At 45.6% G+C, this 25,984-nt stretch overlaps 1 protein-coding gene across 2 annotated transcripts in view; it reads left to right on the top strand.

The window, feature by feature from the left end:
• Tiam2 (TIAM Rac1 associated GEF 2) overlaps positions 1 to 25,984 on the top strand; it is a 103,185-nt gene that overhangs the window by 39,826 nt on the left and 37,375 nt on the right. For both annotated transcript variants that reach the window (XM_076858096.2, XM_076858095.2), the window contains 6 exons: positions 388 to 549; positions 2,271 to 2,375; positions 2,610 to 2,688; positions 3,019 to 3,111; positions 3,627 to 3,890; positions 24,369 to 24,472. In XM_076858096.2, the coding sequence (XP_076714211.2) occupies positions 388 to 549; positions 2,271 to 2,375; positions 2,610 to 2,688; positions 3,019 to 3,111; positions 3,627 to 3,890; positions 24,369 to 24,472 (807 nt within the window). The remainder of the gene's footprint in view (positions 1 to 387; positions 550 to 2,270; positions 2,376 to 2,609; positions 2,689 to 3,018; positions 3,112 to 3,626; positions 3,891 to 24,368; positions 24,473 to 25,984) is intronic.

Below are 25,984 nucleotides of genomic sequence, written 5' to 3'. Positions count from 1 at the left end.
CAGGCAGAGAGCAGAGGTCATGGATGAGGTTTGAGGAGGATCATAGTTTAGATGCAAGTTTCACAGTGGACCTTCTCCAACATAGATCTTGAGCAGTCGGACTGCACACCAGGTAGCCCTGCAGGGATTTTGGTGTTCTGTCTTGATCTGCGTGGAGAAAGGCAGAGTGGAAAGAACAGGAGTCTGCTGATCTTGCTGGGCCTCAGTCTCACCCAGGGGGACCAGGGGGAAACGACTGCACTACCCAGAGGTTGTGAGAAGCCGCGACAAGAGGAGTGTGGAGGGGCTTATGATAACCACTTCATAAATCAAGGGGACAGTTTTTCAGGAGTTTCCTTCATTTGAGTGTCTAACCTGTGTGCACTTTCTTCCCATATCTCAAAACAGGTGGATGAACTTCTGCATCTCTATGGGTCAGCAGCAGATGGTGCTCCCCGCGACACCACGTGGGAAATCCAGGCTTACATTCACTTTCAGGACAATCAAGGAGTCACTGTAACCATCAAGCCAGAACACAGAGTGGAAGACATCTTGACCTTGGCATGCAAGGTAATGAGTGGGTTTTACTGCACAAAGATACTTATGAATAGAATTAATTGCCACACTCCTCTCTCTCTTAATTTGGTGTAGTGTAAAAGGCTTCTACAGAGGGAGCATGTTGGCGTACTAGTTGATATATTTATTTGCCTTCTTTGATCCCTTCAGCAGAACGAGTTGTTCACCTCCATGAAGAACCTGAGTATTCTATGTAAATTCTAAATACCTTTACACCTAGGATGATTCTCGTGTGTATTGCTACTTCAGTTACCTGGAGATGGTACTCTGTATGAAGGTGGTATAAATGTGAAGTGCTTTGATATTATCTTAAATCCTTTTACCTGGTTTCTCCAGACAAAATAAGTAACTCGATACCATTCACAGTTGCTTCATGGAGATTGACACAAGATGATGTTTTATTCATTATTCAAACTAGACTTTATTCCTAGTCTGAAAAGGAAGTACATGGTAAGTGTTAAAGACAGCCTGCAGCCAGATGAAATCCATTCACAAAGGAAGCTCAGAGGCTTTCAGACCACCAGGTGGCACCGTAGAGCTTAAATATCAAAGTTAAATATTGAGTGTGTGTAATGTGTGTAATGGAGAAAAAAGGCTACATGTAGAGTTGGTGACTCTGTACCACATGCAGGCAATAGATAAGGCTGATGGTTGCTTTTAGTACTCTCCTGTCATTTTGACTTGAGGCTTTAGGATTCTATATGTTTACATATGTACCCTGCAGTCTCAGAAACGTATGTGCCTTTTGTTCCAGTATGAGAGGTTTTTAATGCAGAAAAACAACAGTGGTGTTCATAGGCCTGAGTAAACTTCTCAGTGTTGAAAATGTATAGGGTGGGAGAAAGAATGTGTATTTGTACATTTTTCTTTTTTTTTTTTTTAAGAGAGAGAGAGAATTTTTTAATATTTATTTTTTAGTTTTCGGCGGACACAACATCTTTGTTTGTATGTGGTGCTGAGGATCGAACCAGGGCCGCATGCATGCCAGGCGAGCGCTCTACCGCTTGAGCCACATCCCCAGCCCCTGTACATTTTTCTTTTGAGAAATTATGTGGTGGGAAATTCCCAATTTTGAGGTCTGTAGAACCTGAGATTATTTACATCTACTTTAGTTATGGGAAGCCACTTAAAGTTACATTCAACCAATATATAAAGAGACAGTGTTTGCTGTAATGGTAAAGTATATTCTACCATCAGATTTGTTTTACCTTAATTTTATCATTAAATGCATGCCTTGCATTTAATGATAAAATCATTTAGAGAAAAATCATTTCCTAGAAATGATTATTTGTCTATTCCTTCTTACATAAAATTTGAGCTCTTTTATAGTTTTAAACTCAGCAAATTATATAATCTGTGTGTGTATGTGTGTGTGTGTGTGCACGTGCGCGCGATAGGGATCGAACCTAGGAGCACTTAACCCGCTAAGCCATGTCCCCAGTTCTTTTTTTTTTTTTTTAATTTTGAAACAGGGTCTTGCTAAATTGCTGAGAGTCTCTCTAAGTTGCTGTTGCTGGCTTTGAATTTGCAATCCTCTTCCCTCACTTCCCAGACTGTTAGGATTGCAGGCATGTGCCACTGTGCCTGGTTTATAGTCTTCTTTTTTTTTTAAAAAAGAGATTTCTACTTTGATTTTAATGGGCCTGCTGAACAATGATAAATTTGGAAAGAACACTTAAAATCTGAATTCCTGTCTTTTTTTTTTTTTTCCCTAGATGAGGCACTTGGAACCTAGTCACTATGGCCTTCAACTTCGAAAATTAGTTGATGAGAGCTTCGAGTGCTATATTCCTGCCCTGGGTGAATACATGCAAGAACAGGTGAGTGCATTAACTTTAGAAAATGGAATCTGAATCATATCTGAGGCCTTTTGGGTTTGAAAAATGTAATTTTGAGGGAAAATGGCTTCAATTTTGCACATGGTTTGGAAATGTCCCTCATCTAAAGTGTAGTTTGTTGATAGCTTTCTTGTTTTGTTATGGAAAAAAAAGTCAAAAATAATCCAAGATACCATAATATCAAACCTCTGATTTTGTTGTTTCTGCCGTTTGCAGGTTTATGATGAAATAGAAATCTTTCCACTAAACATTTATGATGTGCAGCTCACGAAGACGGGGAGTGTATCTGACTTTGGTAAGTGCAGGGAGCTCTGTGCCACTTGGCCTTGCTGGTCCCCACCCCCCATCTTTGGACCTTGTTGTTTTATGTTCACGTTTTCAGAGAATGACAGTAGATTCTGAACTTCCTTTCTCTTTTTTATATTACTATTTACATTACTAGAATAAAATATGTCAATATTTGGGAACAAGGCCTGAGTAGTGAAAGGAATGAATATGAACATTGATGAGTAGCCACAGTAATAACACTGTGAATTTACCAGGAGACAAGCGTTCAAGGAAATACTGCCAATGGGTTGGGGAAGGGGAGGGGTGAGGTGAGTTTAACTTTTCTTTTCATTCCCAGGGTTTGCAGTCACAGCCCAGGTGGATGAGCACCAGCATCTCAGCCGGATATTTATCAGTGACGTTCTCCCTGATGGCTTGGCATATGGGGGAGGTCCGTGTGGCACCATGTCTGTTCTCTCTAACTCTCAAACTGTAGAAATGTGGTCTACTTGGTGCAATTTTTTTGTTTTGTTTTGTCAAAAAATGGTTTCTCCTGCAATTTTAAAGAAAATAAACTTAAGAGTTTAATTGAAAATGCATGTGTATATAGACACAGAAAGCTTGTGTGCATGCGCATGTACATTTTAAAAGAGAGAGCATGCGTCCATGTGTACAGATGGAGGGAGAGAGTACGAGAGGCAGGCAGACGCAGATAAAGCAAACTCCATTTCCCAGGGCATTTGCCCTCAGAGCATCATCAATCAGTGGCTCTGCAAACTGTGTCATGTCAGAACTCTTCCCTCTAGTACTGTGGCTCTGAGTGGCTTCTAGCTACTGTAAGATGTGGTTCTTTCTCTGAGGAAAGCAACAGGCAAAACCATCCCTCAGGGCGCACAGTTTGAGTTTGCAGCCTTCAAGATATTTCAATAACCTGTTTTCTTCCTGTTTCCCTGTGCGGCTGCTCAGGATTGAGAAAGGGCAATGAGATCATGACCTTAAATGGGGAAGCTGTGTCTGATCTTGACCTCAAGCAGATGGAGGCCCTGTTTTCTGAGAAGAGCGTTGGACTCACTTTGATTGCCCGGCCTCTGGACACAAAAGCAACCCTGTGTACTTCCTGGTCGGACAGTGACCTGTTCTCCAGGGACCAGAAGGGTCTGCTGCCCTCTCCCAACCAGTCCCAACTGCTGGAGGAATTCCTGGACAACTTTAAAAAGAATACAGCAAATGGTGAGTCTGTGTCCGCTTCCTTCTTACTGGCTGGTATTTTTTCCTCAGACTGATACATTGTTGCAAACTCAGATGATACAAACCTTTCAAAGAATCCTTCCTAATTTGTTAACAGAGGAACACAGATGCCAACTGGAATAGATTGTAGCAAGAGGCCATGCATTTTTGTAGTTATGGTGCTTTCCTGAAAATAGAAAGTAATTTTTTTATACCTTTATTTTATTTATTTTACTAATGTGGTGCTGAGCATCAAACCCAGTGCCTCACCTGTGCTAGGCAAGTGCTCTACCACTAAACCACTACCTCAGACCCCAAATTAATAATTTTTGCACAGAGTATTCTTTAAAATTGCAGACTCTTTAAACTCACCCACGATATTTAGTACCACAGTTGCCCGTGATGGAAGGCAGGTGAAGGCCTGCATAAAAGCTGAGGTTGAGGGCTTTTCCTTACTCTTTTGGGTCTAGGGCAGGCCCCTGTTGAACACTATACTGGCTCTTGTAGCAGCCAACGTGGTTCATTTCTTGTCAGGTGCTTTCTCAGTAAGCAGGAAACTTTCAACATAGGCTGTGAATTTCAAAACTTTGTGAAGGCCTAAAACTGAAAAATTTGATGCCAGTGTATTTTTCTCAAGGTAAAATTTTCATCTGAGGAAATCATCCCAAAGCTTAAATTTCTGAAGTTATTGCTCATGCATATTGCTGATGCTGCGATTTAATGGATTAGAGGCTCCAACTATTTGGGAACATGAGAGGTAGCATTCTGTGTCCCTGAGGTCAAGCTTCAGAAGAGCCCAAGACAGGTTCCTCATCCTGGGAACACAATACTTAACTAAAATGACAATGTATTTCAATCGAAGCCTTTGCATGATTACCAAAAATGAATGGAAAACCCCAAAGAAAAGGATGGATGTAATTATAAAGCAAGTTTATTAGGTCGCTTTTGGAATTAAAAAAATCAGATTGTAAGATTTGTGATTCAATAAGATACCTAATGCTTTCTCCTCCTCTCTTGTGGTTTTCTTCCCATTTAAAATGCTATTAAATTGACTATTGGGATATAAAAGGGAGCATCATAAAACAAAAAGTTATGATGGAACTCATTAATTACGTGCCATATTAGGCCATCGCTCAACCTGCTGGCTGCTGTCACAAGCCTGAGTGTTCCACATAATCTGTGTGTGTGTCGCTTTGCTGGATTCATTACTCTTGAGAGATGTGTGCACTTCTTGTGTTAAGGTATAACAATGCCTTATAACAATACCTTATAACAATTGCGTTTTATCACAATAAGGAATCACTGAAGAGTCTATTATACTTTTGATACTTTCATAAGTGAATTCCTATAGAAAGCAGCAAAAGGGTCAAATTCACCTTTTTTTAAAACAAAAATAGAATGAAGCAGGTGAGGTAGGCTTGTCTACCACTTTCTGCAAGGAAACAGGATGGAAAGGTTGTCCTGGGTGTGTCAGATGGCCGCACTAGTCCTCGTCCTAAGAGCCCTTCTGGTGGTCTAGACTTTGGTAACTTCCCCGAGGAGCTGTGAGCACAAGTCACTTGGCTAGCCAGCCGCAGCGGGGCTTGTCCACAGCTGGCCTTACCGCCCGTGCCCGTCTACATGGCTGCAGCACCCACATGTACAGATTTCTTCCCTGGGCAGGGCTTCCCCACCAGCCAGGGAGAGCTACTAGCCCCTTCCTTCCTGGTTCCCTGGTGGGACTGTGTTCCTTGGAGGGTGACAGCATCCCAGGCAGTGTGCCATCCCTTCTGCCCTAGGTGGTGGTGTTTGTCCCCTTTCCTGAGCTCCAGGTGACTGTTCCATAGTAATGTGCTTGTGTTGGAAAGGAAACGGCCACAGGGGCCAGCTTCTCCACACACTTTGCAAACGTGATTATTTTTCTTTCTTTTTGGGATAGTTACGTCACTTGGGAAGGAAGTTAACTGCCTGTGAATGAACACTTCAGAAGGAAACCTATTCATTCTGAAGGTAGCAGGGTGGGTGTAAAATATGGGGTGGGCAGGTAAGAAATTGAAAGAGAAAAGAAAGAGCAAACTTCTCATTTGTACATAACATCTCTGCGTTAAAAGAAGCCTGCGTTTGTGGCATTTCTGAGAGAGGCTGGGAGGACAAATGTGCAGGCTCAGTGAGAGTGGGGCTTGAGTCTGGTTTGGGGGGGCCTGGTGGGGGGTGCTACCCCTCTTCCCCCTCCCTTGCAGAGGCTCCATGCTGTTCTTCGAGTGGCCCCTGGGGGGCGCCCCAGTGCACACAGAGATGCCTCACACTGTTCATGGGCTTCTGCCAGTTTCTCTCTGCTGCTTTGGGGACCACCTGCCACATAAACACCTATAACCACCCCTTGTCTGAAACCCTGATTCTCCCGCTTCCCTTGCCTTTGCAGCTTAACATTTTATTGAAACTTACTTTGATTTGCTTTTGCAGTGAAGCAGAAAACGGTAATCCTGTTTTCTAAAAAAAAAAAAAAAAAATTGGCACAGATAAAAACGTAAATGCCTTTGAAAACCAGTTATTAACACAATTCTGGTTTATACTTAGCAGTGGTCATTTCTAGATGGTGTCTGGGTACTTGGGAAGAGGGAAGGACAGCTTTAGAATATCAGAAGATGGAGGAGGAAGAAAGCATTAACTGGTTGTTTGGTCATATTTGGAATATTTACTGACCTCCTCCCTATTGAGTGTTTGAATGTGTGAGGTCCTGGGGAAAAGCTACATGGAGCTTAGGGCTTTTGGTCTATTTTGGGGTTTGGTCAGATATCCAGACATTTATGTTGGTTAACCTTAGTCTCTTGATTAGGTTTGAGTAGAGGGGGGAAAATTATCTGTCTCTATCTGTGTCTAAAAGAAGTGTTAGTCACAGTGACATGAGAGCCAGGGAAGTGGCTGTGGGTTGCTGTTTAGGCTCTGTGTTTTTTTTTTTTTTTTTTTTTAAGAAAAGATGGGTTCTACTGGTATTGAAGGCTGCTTGATCTGTATGTATAACATTCAGGGAAATGGGTCTCAAACTCCACCGTGAATGAGACTTGCTTGATGGGTCCTGCTATGAGAGCGCCTCCTTCAGGTGATTTGGAGCAGTGTAGGCTCCACTTTTAGCCAACCAGGGTGGCCCCCCATTGGCCACATCTGTCAGTGTGTGCACTCACACTGCCTCATGGCCAGTAGTCTACAGGAGGCAAGCCTGGACCTAAGCAGCCCCTCTCTCTGAGTTCTTAAAAATTGAAGGAGATTATAGCAAAAGGTAACCGTTGTGCTCAGGTGGGGTGTTCTCTCGGTTAGGAAATATATGCCTCAAACTGCCACCACTGTCCTCTGTAGTGGTCAGAAAGCAGCAAGTAGACTGGTTAACTCGCCTCACTTGCTCCTCAGCCCTTACTCAGGAGACTGTTCTATTCAGTAGGTGAATCCACCAAGAAGCAGAGGATTCCCAGTCATCAGCTTCCCTTCCTGACGTCCTTCACTGACCAGATTCTGAGAACTGACCTGTGTTCCATAGGAAGTTCCTTTGCCCCCTAAGAAGTGAATGGCTCTTTGATTTTTGCCTTTAATTCCTGTTCTGATATTCATAGGAAGAGGGAATGTCCATGAGCTGCATTTTGACTTGAGCTGAAATATCACTTGTAAAGACTTTTTATAGGGAGAACTAATTTCACCACTGGAATTCCCCAGAGGGAATTTTAGTTATTTTAGTGCCAACAAGGCCATCATTGATGGGACCGGGTGTTCCAGGCCTGTTTATGCTGGATTCCTGTTCATGAGCTTTTATGAGTTACGCATGAAAATCCCTTTTCTAGTGTTTGCCATCCTTTGAACAATTCCAGCAGCATTTAGGGAAGTCTCATTGGACACAGAGTTCCTGAACAAGGTCCTTATGCCAACACTGGACTCGTGGCTTTGACGCATGCTCTTGATGCCTTGGTGTAGTGTGGGGTGTGTTTACCGGGAGATGAAATGGGAAAGGCCAGTGCAGACCCAGCGAATGTGTCCCCGGTGGTGAAGGTTCCTCTCGAGCCCCAGGCTCCCTTTGAACCTCTCTCTTTTTGAGAAGAAGCCACTTAGACGTGAGTTTGCTCTCCTGGATGCATTGCTCCTGGGGATGTGTGTGACCACGGTACAGCTTTTCACCAGGGGAAAGTCTTACAGAGCTGGCTGTGATGGGGCCAGGCCACTCATTTCCCGTTTGTGAGCGTGAGGGCATTTTGTTTAGGATGACTAATAGCATTTAGCTTGGAGAACACACTGTTTGTGTGTAAAACCGCTATTACTGAGTCTGTCTGGCTAACACCCTCGACTCCAAGATATAAAAACATATTAGTGTTCCTAAAGAAAGGAGATGCATTTTTAAATTTTTTTTTTTTTTTTTTTTTTTAAAGCTGATTGGGAAATATCGGTTTTGTCAGGACTTGGAACTTTGGTCTCAGATTAAGTAGTTCCTTGGAAACATTCTGAAAGGAGATTTCAGTGCTGTGCATCACCAGAATGGAGTATGTGGCTTTCTGTTAGCTGTGGAGAGAACAAAGATCCTGGGGACTCATTCCCTTGCTGAATTTTGTTTGGGAGTCTGATTCCCTTTTTCTCACTCTTGCCATTCACTCATCTGACCTTGGTATGTAAGGATGAATTCATTGTGTAATCTCAAGAAACTTGCAGTTGAGTGGAAATACTTGTGAATAATAAAATACATTAAAAATCAAAACTTTTGTGGTGAAGAGAACAGGGGTCGGAGGTGGGATTTGACCTTGGCATGTGAAGATGAATCAGAGAGCGGAGGAGTGCACAGTTGAGGACTGGACTTGCAGCATGAGCGCCCCAAAAGAGATTTCTAGAGGGGATGGCATTTGATCTGGGCACTGCTGATGCACAGGTTCTGCACCCAAAGGAGGCAAGGGAGTCTCCCACGGAGCCGGTGGCCTGCACAGAGGTGGCAGGCAGAGCTCATGGGAAAAGGCGGGTCAGACTGCTGGGCAGCTTGTGGGATTTACAGCAGAGTGTGGCGCCATCTGGAAAACACCACCACCTTCCCTGCCTCTGGTGGAGTTCAGAGGACTCATCTGGTCCTTTGATGACTTTGGAGTGTGGTTTGAAAACCTATACCAGCCTATCAGCTCTGTTTTCTCACACTATGGCTTCATTCCTGTGGGTCTTATTGTTTTTAATGATTGGAAGTCCCCTGTAAAATAAATTTTAAAAAAAATGATTTGGGGAAAAGAGTGAATGAGTGAATGACTGTAAGTTCCTTGTAAAGCCCAAGCATGTGTCAGCATTGGGAAACCATAGATACTGATGGTCAGTCCTCACGGGTCACCTCCAGGGGTACAGCAGACACAATAATGTCCTGTGGCCTGCACCGGGACGGCTGGTAGTGAGGCGATGCCCCTCAGTAAGTAGGGTGGGGCAGTGCTGTGGCCAGGGCAGAAGCTGTCCAGAGTTTGCCAGCATTTTTAGTAAAAGCCAGCTTTGTGTTCTTTCTCTGACCATTAAGTGCAAATACACCATTTAGGTGAAAAGCTAAGGAACCTTCCTTGGAAGGGCGGTGTGTGGAGCATTCGAAGCGTGCCACTTTTAGAGAGATCTGAGCCTTCTTGACGCCCTGCCTCGTCTCCTGTGCACACAGAGTGAACCAAACCTCTGTGGCGTGTAGTTTCTGAGTCCAGGCTGGCTGAATCCTCATAGCCTGTTGCATAAGAAAAAGAAGAGGCAGACCCCTCTATTCCTGTGGACGTTCAAGCTCTGGCTGCCAAATGAGGCTCATCTGTATTTCCACCTCGGATCTTCTTCTTTTGTATTGGGCTAAAAAAAGAATTATATTCCTGACTCTGTTCCTCCCTATGAAGGAATAAAACCATCCAGAATGACCACATCCTGGTATCTCCTTTTTAGCTTGCTCTATTAGAGACAACTGTTTGATCGACAGCATCCTCCGTTTTTTGGGGGGATTGGTAATACACGTGCATGGTATGAAATCCCAGCAATGTAGAAGGTTGAACAGCCATGCCAAGTGCCCTGGGATTGGGTAGCGCAGTGGTTAAAAGCATGGACATTAACCAGACATCCTGGGTTCAAGTCCTGGCTCAGGCTCTTCTGCTTCCTGGCTGTGTGGCTTCGGGCAAGTCACGAGACCCCTCTGTGCAGAGTTAGAGCAGCTGTAAAGTGGTCTGGGATTTTTGTGGGGTTAGTGAGGAAATAGGAGGAAAACACTAGGTGGTGCTGGCACATGGCTACAATATGTCTGTTAAAGAAAATGGATTAATTCCTCCTGCTTTGTTCTCAGCCCCCGAGTTTCTCCTTCAGGGGCAATCGTTGTTCTTAGTGTCTTTCTCATTCTGGTCTGGGGAAGCTTAAAGTGGGGGGGAATGATGGGGTATTTTCCTGCTTCGTTTTTATAGCACTACCTTAGTATGTGACTGTGGTAGGCAGAACGAGGGTCTCCTTCAAAGTGCCCAGACCCTAATCCTCAGAACAGCAAATGTGGCAGCAGGGAGTTACGTGGCCAAAGGAGCTTTGTGGATGGGAGGAAGTGAGGGGCCTGAGAAGAGGGACTACTCTGGGTTATCTGGGTGGCGCACAGTCCACCCAGGGTCGTAGGAGGGAGGCAGGAAGGCCAGAGCCAGGAGCTGTGCCCCGTGGTCAGTGTGACTGAACCACGAGCCACGCCCTGCAGGCGGCCTTTGGAAATTGGTTCTTGAAAGGAGAGAAACAGTTTCCCTACGTGGATCCAGGCGTCCAGAGGGAACCCAGCCCCGCCGGCCTTGGCCTTCCGACCTCCAGAACTGTAAGGTAACCCGTTTGTGGTTGTGTCGAGGGCTGTGTTTGATGGCAGAGATGCAGAAATGGAGAAAACACAGCCCTACCTTCAGGGTGCCGGGCTGCAGGTGACGTGGGCACCGACACCCACTGCAGCGACCACTCTGGTTTCAACAAACTTGGTGGGCTCCTTCTGGATCCTTTACTGCTAGAGATTATTGAGGACCCCAAAGAGCCCTGGTTACATAGCTGTTTATTGTATTAGAAATTTAAACTGAGAAGAATCTCAAAAATACTTCTTAATTTTAAACTTTCAATGAACCCATTTCATGAAATGTTTCTTCAAACCAAAAAAAAAAAAAGGTGGTGAGAAGAGTAGTTTTGTTCTACAGTTTTGCGAACCTCTTGATCATGTGTCTTCCCGGAGGACCACTGGACTCTCAATTGGTTTCCTCGTGCCATGTGTTGTCATGCAGTGTTCTGGTGGCACTGTTTGAAGATGGTCCAGTCTCACCCAGACGTACGCACCCAGGAAGCCCTTTCTGATAATTGTGGAGACTGTTTTTGATATTACACCAAAACTGAAGAAGTAGTACTTCAAAGTTAGTTGCAACGTGGCATCTGAGACGGTGTTAGTGGACTTTTCTTCATGGTCACAAACATCCAGTAGGTCATCTTGCAGTTGAAATGGGTCTTTTACTCACACATTATTTTATAGCATGTATTGTTTATTTGAAAAATGTGGGCTCACTGAGTTATGTGGCTCTCAAATATGGATGTCTTATTACTCTGTATTAAAAAATTCACATCAAATCTCATTGGAAAAGTCTTTAAATATTGGGGAGCTGTCACACTCATAGTGGCAGATACAAAGTTTCCAAGAATCTAATTTTTGCCTGAAAGTTTGTATTATATCTGCAAATACTGCCAGTTGTTTTCTTAGAAGGCTCACTCTGTACATTTTAAAGGAAATATTCTCAATTAATTGTATTTAAAAAAATTTTTTTTAGTTGTTGATAGACCTTTATTTTATTTATTTATGTGCAGTGCTGAGAACCGAACCCAGAGCCTCACGCACGCAGGCAAGTCCGCTACCACTGAGCTCCAGCCCCAGCCCCCAATTAGTTGTATTTTTAAGTACAAATCACGTTTCACGAGTTCAGTCTGAAACTCAGTTGTCTGAGTGCTTTTCCTCACAACCACCCACGTCCCCCCTTTGGCCTGTGGCGGGAGAGCTGTGTGCACTTCTCAGCTGCATTCTAAGGGTCGAGATGTAGAAAGCGTCACAATTCGTGCAGCTTCGTAGGGGAAATTCCATTCTTAAAGTGAAACTGGAATACGTCTCAGACTGAGCATGTGGCGGTGAAGAATGCAGTGGTCCCTAGGACAGATTGAAGTCACTGCCTTAAAATGTGTGCTGAGATGTCGCCAGAGTCACCTGCCAGTGCACTGCACTATCTGTGGGAATGACCTTGGAGAAAAGGGCAAATGCTGTTATTCTGAGAGTAATTTTGAACTTGGAGAGTCCTTGGAAGGATCCCGCTGGTCCCGGGATGCTAGAGGACATGCTTTGAGAAGGGCTCTTCGCAAGTCTTCAGACAGCAGCAAGAGGGGCAGAAGACTCGAGTGGGCATGGTCAGGGCCACTTCTGAGGGAGGCTCTTCTTTATGTTGGACTCTGAAGCATGAAGGGGTAGAGGAGGGGGCTGAGGAAGTGGGGAGGGAGCTGGGAGCCTGGCTGTGGGGAGGAGTGTGAGACTGTAGGAGAGTCTGGTGCGAACAGGAAGGGGAGAGGGCAGCCCGATGGGGCGAGCCAGGGCTAGGAAGTCGGGCAGAGAAGCCGGGTGAGGTTCTCAGGGCTGGTCACATTTGTATGTAAGCAAGACAGGCCACTCTGGTGCCAGTGCTGGGAAGGGCACAGGAGCTGCTCCAGCCACATTGAGACAGCAGAGGCCTGGAATGGGGTGGGAGGTGGGAGCTGCGTGTGGCAGGGCCCTGCCCGTCCTCCACCAGAGCCCATAGGTAGGCAGCGGGACTTGCCCTCCCTCAACAGGACACTCTTTGAGCATCAATAACTCCCCAGCACATAAGCAGAACCACTCAATAAATATTTGCTGGTACATTTCATCAATAATAAATAAAGAATATGGAAACGACAGCACTGAGATGTGAAAAGGAGGCCGCAATCCCCAGCTCTTCACATCCAGCATCCTGCTCTCACAGTACGTGAACAACTATACTGCCTCCCAACTGTGGTCTGTTTAAAGTGTAGAAAATCAGACTTGTAGCCAAGAAGGGCATCCTGGCTTTGTTTATTCCTTGAGGTTTAATCTGTGGTGTAAATAATTTGACTGAATTTCTTTCTTTCTTTTTTTACTTTGAAGTTGGGAAATGCACTTTTGTTCTTATTTCTGAATTCAAGGCCTTCCGTTAGGTCCATGAAGCAGCACCTGCAGCCCCTCACCCCCACAGTAGGTTGCATTACCTGCAGAGAGCACTCTCAGCCCCAGCTGAGAAACTGGCGGTCTCTGAAAATACATATTTGCCTTCTTTAACTTTTCTTTCAGGCATTCACTTAACACCTATTTAGTGACTAGCTATTGTGTGGCAGGGACTGTTGTAAAAGTATACAGTCAACAAAACAGGTTAAAAGAAATTCTTACACTTTTTAGTGCAGGAAATAGAAGATATGCAAAAGCATAATAAATAAATTAAGTAGTGTACTAACAGGGAAGGAGTGGAATGGAGAAGTTGGATCAGGGCAGCCAGGAACTGGAGTAGGGACTGGGGGGTGACATTGTAAATCCAGCAGACTTCAGAGAACTAGAGGCACATTGGAACAAAGGCTTGAAGGAGGTAAGGGATAGAGCCCTGGGGTCATCTGGGAGCAAACTCTCCAGCAAAGGATAATGGCAAGTCTCTGAGATGATTGGCCAGGACATTGGGACACTGTGCTAAGTCTCTCTGATTCATGTCTCACCTACCTTCAAGATAATTTTTAAATGGCTTGTAGTGAAAGTCCATCTAGAAAAATTCCACAAAATTGATCAAAATTAGCAACATAGAATGATAGGTTTGAGTGACAACTTGCTGTTTAAAGATTTTCACTCCTCGTGTAAAGCAAACACACATTTGTTTGTAAAAATAAATAAACTTTGAAATACAGTTGCAGGGCATCAGTTTCTTTCAGACAATTCAGTGATGATCTGTTGTATCTTATAAATTTATTTCTGATGCTACAGTAATCACCTATGATCATTTGTAAATTATCCATTTATAAATCCTTTTTTTGGGGGGGGTCATTAGCCTCTTTAACATAAAATGAAGAAAATGACAAAGTTCAAATTAACCAATTTAGTTACTTCTTGGTAGCTCTAGAAAATTTCTTTAGAAATAGACATGTGACATTGTTAGCAAAATGATTGTGCATCTTCTTCTCCAAGGACAGCTAGAGCCCTGGCAGAAGATGCACAATCATTTGAATGGAAGGACGTGTTATCGTCCACTGCTTCACTTACCTTTCCAACACGCTGTTCCCTCCTGAATCGCCAGCTGTGAATTGAATTCCGACTTCACGTTTCTGTGGATGAATGACCGCGTCAGGCTTCTACGAGCTTTAGGTGTCTTTTCGTGGTAGTATCAGCAAATTCATTAAACTTCATCATTTTTATTTTATAAAAATGAGGGGAAGAAGGGACTATAGATGTTGGTAAGAAGCCTAAGTTTAGTACTCATGGCTTAAATGCCAGCTGTCAGGTGGGCCCTGGCCAGCAAGCCTTCAGCACTCCATGGTTGTCCTTCGGTCTTGTGGAGGTCAGTTTGACATAGCTGAGAAAGGAGACGGAGAGGTGTGACAGGGTGTTTCAAGGTGAGATGGGAGGTAGATTTCATGAGTCTTTGAGGAATCCAAGATTGGGATTTGGCAGACTCTCTACTCGCCTCTGCACTTGTCTTTTAGGACTGTGTTCTGTGAAAGGCAGGGGCTGCCCGCAGGTGGAGAGTCCTGGGCTCTCCCTGTTTTGAGCTCTGAAAGGACTCTGCCTGTGCACGGGACGGAGGAGTCAGCACCTACTGCCTACACGTTTACCTATTGCTGAAAATCCTGTGAACACGGGGACGTGGTGGAAGCCAGAGATGTTTGAGACGCAGCGCTAGCACACTTCTCGGTCAATTGCAGGTGTGGAGTAAATAGTGACAACCAAAAGGAAGGTGTCAGGGCTGTCGCTGAGAGCAGGCTGTGGGCATAAGCAGAATCCCCGCCGCACACTTTGAGGCTCCAGGTCTCTTCCTTGATCTACTGCAGGGAGAGAGTGGGATGTGACTGAGGTCTCCACTTACTTCAGCACATGGAGGGGACTCTGAGCTGGCCTTTGGCTGTGCTGGGCTGGGAACGGGATGCTCTGGCTCTGAAGAGCCTGACCACACATTCCAGCAGCCTGAGAGTCCAGCCAGTGTCCCACATCTGTCCTGCTTGCAATTGCAGTGGGTTGATTGGTGTTTATGATCTAGATAAAGTGAAAAACAACTAAAAAGGAGCAGGAGCGTCTGTGTCACCAGGCTAGGTCAGAACTGATAGTGACATGCGTTTTCATTGTGAAAGGCTAGGTCCACAGGAGTCACGTCTGGACTCTCATCCCCGGCTTTGTTCAGTGTGAGCTGGGGCAGGTGGATCTGATTTCCATTACTGCAATTCCTAACAAGGGACTGGACAAGACAGTTTAGTCTTTCATTTCTCTCTCTCTAAAATTCATCTATTTTCGTACGATTAACAGAACAATTTAATGACTGCAGGAATGCTCATTTCTTAGGAAAGGTTATAAAGTGAAAAAAAGCAATGTAATGGATCAAGAATTCCATTTAGTTTTGTAGGCATCTCTTTACCTCTTTAAATAGAGTCAGGTCTTGACTGCTGTGAAGAAGGTGTTTGTTAGGGCTCTGGAATAATAGCAGGCTGTCTCAATATAAAGATCACAGAGAGCCTTAAAAGCACTAATTACCCCTTGCTTCACCCTGATGGAGCAGAGATGTTATTATCATTTCACTCTCACAGCTGGGTAAATCAAGGCACAGAGACACGGGAAGTCCCTGGGAACTTGGAGAAGGTCACAGTCAGTCTCGGGGAAGGACAGTCCTGTAATGCCTTGCTTTTCCCTCCACATGGGGAAATGTCTGGATTTTAACCTTGTCTTTTTTTTTTTTTTTAATCTCCTTTTAAAGATTTCTCTATTAATGCACATAGAGTAAAACCCACTAATAATTTGCCCTTTAGTAGAGCAAATTTAGATTTAACTGAACTCATGATGGCCCTTGTCATCTCATCTCCGTTCTTGTCTGGGGACTGGGGGTGGCGATTAGGAACTGCCTGCCTTGTGATCATTGGTGAAAGATGAGTTGCTTGTAGTAATATTTTCACTATCTTTATTGTTGTGCAGTGTGTACATGTGTGCGTGTGTGTATGTGTGTGAGTGGGATTTGTACTGAGTCTCACACATGTTAGGCAAGTGTTCTGCCACCGAGCTACATTCCCAGCCCGTTTGTGACAGGGCTTCACTAAGTTGCCCAGACTGGGACCCAACTTGTCATCCTCCTGCTGTGGCCTCCTGAGAATCTGGGATTACAGGTGTGCACCACTGTGCCTGGCTTTGGAAGAATGATCTGTCCCCCTAGCTCCTGGTAACCACAAATCTACTCTGTGGATTGGCCAGTTCTAGGCATTTTGTATACCTGGAATTGTACTCTAGGTGGCCTGTCAGGTCGGATTTCTTTCACTTAGTGTGATGTTGCCTGGGCCCCTCTGTGTTGTGGCATGAGTCAGTACTGCATTCCTGTTTGGCCACCCTTTCATGTGGTAGACCAGCTTTCCTTTTCCCATAGCAACGTTCTCAAGTGGGAACTCATGCATACTTTTTTCTGTTGTTTTTTTTTTTTCCCTTGTATCTTTGAATAGAATTCTAAGTAAGTTGTTCATAAGAGTTTTATACCAAAACTCCACTTTATTAAAATTCTTTAAGTGTCTGAAATACAATGTTGTCTATTATACACCCCTGAATATAATGAGCATGGCATTTGGTGACCCTCCCAACTCTGGAGAGTGTTTTGGTGATACCAAAACCTTGGCTGAAGATCTCCTTTGTCATGGGCTTTATATTTTTCACTGGGGGCCCTGATGAGGGAAAGTGGGAGGGTCTCCTTTTTGGGGGGCTGAATACTCTGCCTGGGTCACAGCCAGAGCTGCCTGTAGAACAAGGATGTGGGTGTTATCCAGAGTCTTCTGCCACGGTCCTCAGAAGAACTGTATGCTGCAGTCAGCCAGAGGGGTGACCGGCAGCACCTTCCTACCCTGATGGCACCTGCCACGCTCCTGCTCCTCTTTTGACTCTAAGGGTACTTATCACAAGATAGTGAATCCAATCATTGGGCCCGCTATTAAGAAACATTTTCTACTGGCATTTCCCTCCCTTTTTCACCAAAATTGAACTGGCTTTGTCAAGAACATCATCAACTGGATTGTGACCTCAGGTTAAGTGAACTTGAGAGATTTTTGAAATTTATTTATTTTTTTCCTGGTATGGTATTTATGCTATGATAGAATTTACTTCTTTGCAAACTTGACCATGACATTTGGTCTGCTCCTTTGAGTTTCCTAGCCTCAAGAAGAAGAAGAAGAATGCAGAATCCTAGATAAAAATCAATCTGACCTTATCTATATCGGAGGATGTGATTTAACTGGTGATCTTTTGGTTAACAGTACAGTTTAGGACTTGATTAACTTTGTGGCAGAATCGGTTGTTTTTCTCTCACAGAACAATTCATCTATTACTTCCAGGATTTCATTTAAAAAGATTTATTTCATTGTGTCTTGCCGACTGATAAGAGAGATTTGCCTGTGTGACAGAGTGCAGCAAATGTCATTAGTGAAAGGTGTCACCAACCACTGCATTTCAAAGTAACAGCATGAATAGAATCCAGGGGAATCAGTATTAGTTAAAAATAAGCATTACTGCACCGAGTTTGCACATTTAAATTTTAAAATTGGGAGGCTCTAAGCCTCTTTGCAAAGGAACTCGCTGTTCAGTGTGCTCTTTGTACCATAACCATGTTGTGAGCATTTATGCAGAGTTTTGTAGCAACGGGTGAAGCTTGGAGAACTGAACAAGAGGTTTAAATTTGTACTTAGAAAATGTTGATGTTCCTCAACTGGACTTTGATTTAGCAAGATATTTATCTTCTCTTAAAACTGCACTTGTATTTAAAGGAAGGAAGAAATCAGAATAATGTCTAGGTTTGTTTTCTGATCTAACTTTCTTTGATTCTCTACAAGCTGTTCATTTATGGAATTGCCCAGTGGAAATTCTGAGAAATTGAAAAATCAAATAGATTAAGAGCAGAATTCACACAAACTATGTTATCTAAATGTGAGAACATAGTAGAATTAAGTATTAGTCACTGACGCATGACCAATGTCACAGTGGATTATGTAACTGAAAACTTAAACCATTTAGAATTCACTTTTAGCTTCTTTGATATTATTTAAAAGTCATTTCCACTTTCTTTATGGAAGTGTATCCTGATTTTCACATCAGAGGGGGGTTCTAAGGATTGATGATTTAATCAGTGATACTGTTTTTGAACCTCAGATGAGAGGTCCGACTGAACATGATGTGTTGCCTGCCTGGATGTTGTATTTTTATTGTGGTAGTGAGCACTCTTTCTCTTGCTTGCAGGGAGGAGACTAATACTCAGTGGGTCGCTGCTCTCAGCTGGGTGCTTTTGGTGCATTTTGCATTCTCTGATGCCACTCGACTCTCCCAGAGAAAAAGTTGAGGCCCTGGCCAGGGGGAGAGGCAGAGGCAGGTCCCAGAGAAGGTGGCATTGCCAACCACATGACACCTTGGAAGTGTGTGGGTCTGGTTTGGGGGATGCGTGTGCATAGTGGTCTGAGCCAAGAGCCAGCTTCCCTCACAGCTGGAAGGTGCTTTGAATTTTCTAGAAGTGCAACGGACCAAGTCAAGGGAAGCATGTCCTTTGTTTTGTTCAGAACTTTGCATAGAGTTTTCCCTCTTTGGAAAATTGAGTCCTGATGGTGACCTCCAGGACACCTGGCTGTGGGTGATCTGTGACAGAGCCTGACTCTGTGGCTGTGATTCTCTGCAGTGCTCATGGTGGGCCACTTCCACACGGGTTCTGGAGTGGTTGGGTCCATTCTTTGCACATTGAAACACATATTTTATAAAATCAAAAATTACTTTTCATATATTTTTCTCCTTGTGTTACTGCTAGGACAGCATATTTTTTTGTGGGTGTGTATATTTTGTTTTAATGAAAACACAGGTGGAGGTAGATTATATTACATGTGATTTTTATTTCAGGGTAGTATAAGCATATAGTATCAAAAAGGGGGCTCTGGCTCTGATAGTATTGACAAACAGTGTGCTATAATATATACCTTGAAACATGGAAAAAACAGTTGAAAAACAGCTTTCAGGTCGTCCGTGGTAGAGCATGTGCATAGCATGCATGAAGCCCCGGGTTTAATTCCCAGCACCAGGGAAAAAAAAAAAAAGTTCCCCCTCTGCTGCCCAGGCCTTTTCCTCGCCGTCCCAGGAATCCTCAGTTCACCGAGGGAAGCGGAGCTTCTCTTGACACCACGGCTCCTGTCTTATTCTGTTCATGCTGCTGTAACAAACACCTCCGGTGAGGTGATCTCTGAGCAGACCTCCCTGGCTGCAGCTCTGGAGGGGGAAGTCCCACCCTGAGGCACTGGCGGGTCTGGCGATTCTGATCCAGATGGTGCCTGCGCTCTGCATTCCCACATGGCAGGAGGTGGAAGGGAGGGCGTGACCCACCCCCCAGAACCTGTTGTACAGTGACATTAATCTGGTCACCGGAGCCCCTCATTAGGCCCCATCTCCCAGCACGGACCCTGGGGACAGTGCTGTGCTGTGGCATCCCTGCTGGCGTCCCCCTGCAGCCTAATCCCAGGGAAGCCTGCCCGACTCTTCAACACGAATTCTGGGGGACACGGTCGCATCATAACAACTAGGAACCTTAACTTCTCAAAAAGTCTTACTGTGCCCCAGAAGAAAAAAACAAATGTTCTCTCATCTTGTGTTGGTTCAGAAGTCGGTCACCTCGATTTCTCGTATAACTGCTGCCCCAAGGATGCAGGAGGCATTCTCAGACTTTTGACCAGAATCCTTGAGACAGTTGCCTGTCCTCGGGAGGCGCGTCCCTGGCTGCTGCTGTGGCAGAGAGCCCTCCCTTCCCTGACAGCTGCACACCACCTGGGCTCTCTGGGTCTGCTGGCAGCCCCTTGGTGGTGTCCAGGGGCTGGGAAGAACTTTCATGCCAATCTCTTGCTACCTAGTTGAGTAGGGAGGAGGCAGCCAGCAAGATGGGATCCTGGGCTGGCCACAATCAGGTGGGATGTTGGCCGGGAGACCACTGCAACCAAGTCCCTCCCGGGCTTGCTTCCCCACACCACGCTTCCCAGGGAGCTTCCCCATGCCTGTCAGTTAGCCCCAGAGTGTGCGGATGCTTCTTATCTGGCAGGAGAGGGAGACAGCAAAGCCTGCACTCCTGCACATCCCCTCTGCTAGACTGGATTGAAAGTGATGTCACTGTATAACTTTGAATTCAAGATTACGAGCTGTGTGGGTGAGGCGACCTTAACTTTAACATGTTAACGATGTTTCTATTTTTAAGTCGGTACCCAGGATGTTAGTTTAACACAGGTTTTGCCCTTTAATTGTAAAGGATTTGAGGTTGCCAGCTGCTTGGCTGACAGTGGCACTCACGGGGTAGGTACTGACGCATTGTTCAAGAGGAAACTGAATTACGAGGTGTCTCATACCTAAAGCCCCGTGTTTCCCCCTCGGTTGTCTATATGGAAGCGCAGGGCTCATTTTTCCTGCCTGCCTACCTGCCTACCTGTCATCCATCTCTACAAAATAATTGTTGATTAAATGAGAAAGATGGGTGGGCCTGGGCTCATTGTGGCACCTGATCTAGCACCTGGTGGGTGCTCAGTGCCAGGCTCTGGTGGGGGAATCGGTAAATCCAACAGGTGGGTCCACATGGGAGCTAATCCCATAACCCAGGACGCTGCTGCCATGCTCAGTCAGCTACCTAATAGACGCCTTCGTTGGCCACATTAAACGTTAGGTTTTCCAAACGGCAGGACTTCACCCCAAACTTAATTTCCACAAGGAATAAGATGAGAAAGACAAAGGGTGTATCTAACAGAAAGAAATAGTTCTCCTGGGTTTACAATTTGGTTTTCTCTTCTTTTAAATTGATTTACAGTTGTATATAAATAAATTTATGTTTATATAAATAGAAAGAGGTTTCTGGACACTGGAACTTCATGATGCTGAGTGTGGGGAGGGCAGGAAGCAGATGCTTCATGTTATCCCCAAGGAATGAAGAGCTCTGGGAACACGTCACAGTGTATGCATCCTGATGAGAAGGCTCTGCCAGGTGGAAGCCGGTTTTTTGTAGGATATATTTACTCCTGTTAGCAGCCCATGCTCAGGATGTGGGTGGAATGTAAGTGGGGCTATGTAGGCATCTCTCTCCAGGACAGGATGCCTGTTTAAATCAGCTTTGTAAGTAAGCATTCGGATCTTACCAGCTTACACCCTTTTTATAGCTAATCTTCCCTCCTTCCAGAATGTACTTTTTCCTTATTTATTTCTCCTCTAGAAAGAACACTCAGGCCTGCTCCTTTTGCAGGTTCTGGTGAAGTTTAGACTCTGGGAACTGGGTCGGTAGCCATGGGCACTGTGGAGTTTGCCTCTCCCTGTGCCTTGTCAGTCTCCTGGACAGCTCTGGCACATTGCTGGTCACCACAGGGCCTCTGCATATGCCTCTGTGAAATCTGGGTGGTGGACTGTTCTGAAATTTTCTGTCTTGGAGATCTCAGAAATTGTCCGGAGCTGCCTCTTGGGTCCCAGGAGTTGGTTCCCGAGGCCATCCTGCCCAGGCTCATGCCTCAGAGGAGCCCAGCAAAGCTCCCTGGAGCTGAGGGCAATGAAGATGTTAGGGGAGCCTCGTGGGTTGTAGCTCAGCCTTTGTCCTGGGTGTGCTGGGTTCTGACAGGAAGGGTCTCAAATCTGTTCCCAGGTAAATGCCCCACCTTTTCTCCTGCTTGCTTGAAGCATGCGGTTTCAGAACCTGAATGAGACTCTCTCTGTAAGAAACAGTGGCTCAGGGAGTTTCCTACATTTTAGTTTCAAAGTTTTGTGCATAAACTCGATGAATGACTCAGAATTTGCCTGGCACCTGCTGTGACATCTCCCATGCTATTTTCACTAGCGTCCATCTGGCACTGCAGGCTCCCAAGCTCCGTATGCCCTCGCCATGCCTGACTCTTCATGGGACTCAAGGTCTCGCTCCCCTCAGTACCTCCAGCCTTTGGTGCCTGCTGGTGACACAGTGGGTGCCACAGCAATCTCCATCAGGAACAAATGCGTGTGTGGACTGTGCCATGGTTCCTGGGCTTGGTGAGCTCTTTGGAAATGCCAAGCTCCTTGTTTATAAGGTAGAGGCAGCCATATTGCAGGTCAGGTTCCATAACCTAGGTGATGTGCTTCTGCACCGGCTGGCGTGACAGTCTCCTGCTTTCCTCAGATTCCCTGTGAAGACAGGTAGCTCCTTCAGGGGCCCTGCCCCTTTGCCGTAGTGTTTCCAGGTTCTCTCCAGGCATCTCCCTCTGTACCTCTCTTTTCTGTGTCACTTAATAGGTGACAGAGAGGAGACCCATGGCATCCTCCTCCTCAAACTCTCTGCCTCCACGTACTTTCTTGCTATTCCTCTAGGCTGTGTCCACTTGGATCCTGTCCCATGTACCTGCAGCATTTCTGGGACTTTGCGATCTGTCCGTCTGCAAGGTCTTGCCGTCCCAGGCTGCCTCCCCTCCCTGCCCCAATCTCTGCTGCAGCCACACTCAAGCTCCTGGTCCTGCCTGCTCTCTGCTGTCCATCTTCACCCAGCTGTGTCCACTCCTGGAGCCCCTGTCCTCACTGCTCACCTTGTCATCTTCCCCTCTAAGACAGATCTTAAAGGGGAAGGTGACAAGGTTTAAAGATTTCATTTTAAGTTTTCATTTCAGATTCAAAGATCTCGTTCAGGAGTCCCCTTTTGGTGACCTCTTCTGAGGCCCAGGGAGGAGGACTGTCTTGCCCAGCATCCTTGATCGTCCCTGTTCAGACTGCTCATGTCATCTGTGAGGCTCTGTCATGCTCATGCCCCTCCCCCCGCCCCCGCCAGCCACCTCTCCCAGAAGCAGACTTGGGGACTGTCTGTCTGACTTTTGTATCACTGTGCCTGCCACAGTGCCTGGAAAAACAGGTAGTGCTCAAGAAGTGTGGCTTGAGTGGATGGATGGACAGAAAGATGCATCTGTGCTGAACCCACGGGAAGGAGGACTGTTTTCCTCCTGGGAAGGGTCTAGTTGGTCTCCCAGGAGAGCATGGTGACTGCAGTAGAGGCGCGCTGGCTGGTCACTTTGGAGGGCCTTGGTTACCCGCTTCAGTCTGCTTGCCTCTGCAGTGTGGCATCGAGGCCAGGACCGCTCAGCCTTTGTGATCAGCTCTGCCTTATCCAGACTAACTTAGCTCTTCCCTAACATCACTCAAGTGTGACTTGGATTATCTGGTCTTTTTATGGGTGGGATCAGGGTATTGGAAGAGGCAAAGGGAAGAAGAAATTAGAGCTGCCGAACTGTGTAGCTCATTAAGATGCGTTCTGGACACGCCCACTCCATCTTATAAGTAAGTGCCTGTAGAGTGATCGGTAATGTCAGTGCGGATAGGGTGGTATCATCCCTACCCATCTGTTGTCCACCTCCTAGGGCTCTCGGGCCTTCTTAAGGTCTTCCAGAGACCACACTGCCTGCCTCAGGCATGCTGGACAGTTTCTCTGCAAGTTTGCCCATGTCTTTTGGGCTCCAGCAACTGGGACAGAGTGGCTTCCTGCTTAGCTGCCTGGAATCAGAAGCCTTCCGGTTTTCCCTAGGTGATGGCATCTGCTGTCAAACGCCAGCTCTGGAAGGAAAGCCTCTGCTGTGTTTTGCTAGAGGCAGGTCTTTCCATCTCTCTTGAATTCGTTAACTGGAGAACAGAGGAGAGGTGGGTGTGTGTGGCTGTAGCCTGGGAAGCCGTGTGCTCTACCTACTGCTAATTATCCCTTTACCTTTCCTCTAGAAGTTAACAGGATATGGTCTAATATTTTCAATTTAGGGTGAAATCATGGTTGATGCCTGAAAAAATTATTCTTTCAGGTGAGCAAGAAATGGATTGCCATGTGTCTATGATATTACACTATTAGTTTTCTAAGAGATTTCTGGTAATTTTGCCCTCTCTTAGCCAAAAATAGAGGCATATCAACAGAGGTCACTGCTGTTGGATTCTTTATCCAAATGAACTGTGTAAGATCAGAGCTTGGTGAAATACAGTTTGCACAGCAACGGGAGGAGTGACAAGGGCTGCAAGTCATTATTTTGATGGGGCACCTTTGACCAAAACAAGCAGAAGAGGCTGCTTCCTCAGAGCCCAGCTGTGTTCCAGAGGGCCAGCTGTGTGCAGGCTCAGACCTCAGGGTTGTGAAGGACTGCTGCCAGCGTCCCTCTAGGATGCGGGCAGTGTTCTTTCTCTGAGCCAGTCTACTCTGTCTGGCTGCAGGTGGCCAAAGTCATGTATGTCTCTGTCACTTTCCCCTGCAGATTTCAGCAATGTTCCTGACATCACCACGGGTCTGAAGAGGAGTCAGACAGATGGCACCCTGGACCAGGCGTCCCACAGGGAGAAGATGGAGCAGACGTTCAGGGTAAGCTGCCCCAATCACAAGCCAGGCAGGCCGGGCTGAACGCCCACCTCCACCTGAGATGGGAAAAGGGGAAGAAGACTCATCCTGTCCCTGGTACAAACTTTTTTTTTCCCCTTAAAGAATATATTATCTTTTTATTTTTTTAAGTGTTAAGTACAAATGGGAGCCATTATCTTTAAACAGAACTTTGGCATGATATTAAAGGGAGCAGCGAACGGTACCATTCCTACATTATGATGGTTTTGCTTAGCTATTTTGACAAGGAAGTCCTAAACTCAGGTGTTGCGAAAGCCATGTTAAATTACTCTTCTGTTCCTTTCTACATTCCACCCACCCCCGCACCCCCCTCATCTCCCCCCTGCCCACCGTGGTGGGAGGGTCAAAGGTAAGCCATTTTGGGAATGCTTTCGTGTTATTGTTTTGATAAAAACTACATAAAATGAAATGTGTCATTGTCACCATTTTCAAGCATACACTTCAGTGGCCTTCAGCATATTCAGTTTTACAACGTCTTCATCATCCATCTCTTAATCCACACAGAAACTCTGCCCAAGAACGAGTCGTTCGCCATCCTCTCTTACCCCACCTCCTTGGTAACCTCTGTCATACCTTCTCTCATTTGCCCATTCTAGGTACCTCATAGATTAGTGGAATGATGTGATGTTATTTGTCCTTTTTCCTGATACTAATTTCACTGCATCTGAGTTCACTCACGTTTTAGCCTGTGTCAGATGTTCATTCCTAGGAAGACTGAATAATATCCCACCACCTGTATAGCTCACATTTTGTTTGCCCACTCATCTCTTGATAGGTGCTTGGGTTGGTGCTGTCATTTGGTTATCGGTGAGCGAGGCTGTGGCGAATGTGGTGCATAAATGTCTGCTGAAATGCTTGTTTTCCATTATTTCACGTATACACCTAGAAGTGGAATTGCTTGACTGGAGGCCTTTCTGCTGAGCTCTGAGGAATAGCCCCACAGGTCCCCACAGCACTGCCCCCTCTTACACTGCACCAGCCACTTACCAGGGGTCCAGTTTATTCAACATCCCCAGTGGCTCTTGTTACAGTCCCTTCTTTTCCTGCAGGTTTAACTGTTTGTAGTTGGCTACTTTCAAAAGGGGTCTGACATGATGTATCTTAAAATCCTGTCTCGATTTTGAAATCATAACTGTTTTGTATTAGTTGCTTTTCTCTTAAATACGAAATACGAATGGAGGAAATATGAGCAGCAATAGGTATGCTAGTCGGCTTTGCGTCACTGACCAAAATACCTGACCAGAACAATGTAGGAGGAGGAAAAGTTTATTTTGGCTCACAGATTCAGTTGTGTAGACCAAGGTGAGGCAGAACATCGTGGGGAAGGAGACCTGCCACACCATTCATGGTGGCCAGGAAGCAGAGAGAGGGAGGGAAAGGGGGCTGGCCACAGGGAAGGTGAACCTTCCATCCCACGTCCCCCAGTGACCCACCTCCTCCAGCCACGCCCCACCTGCCTGCAGTTACCTCCAGTCA

The sequence above is a fragment of the Callospermophilus lateralis genome, chromosome 6 (genome assembly GCF_048772815.1).
Source record: "Callospermophilus lateralis isolate mCalLat2 chromosome 6, mCalLat2.hap1, whole genome shotgun sequence".
NCBI classification, from domain to species: domain Eukaryota; kingdom Metazoa; phylum Chordata; class Mammalia; order Rodentia; family Sciuridae; genus Callospermophilus; species Callospermophilus lateralis.
This window is presented reverse-complemented; position numbering and strand designations above follow the sequence as displayed.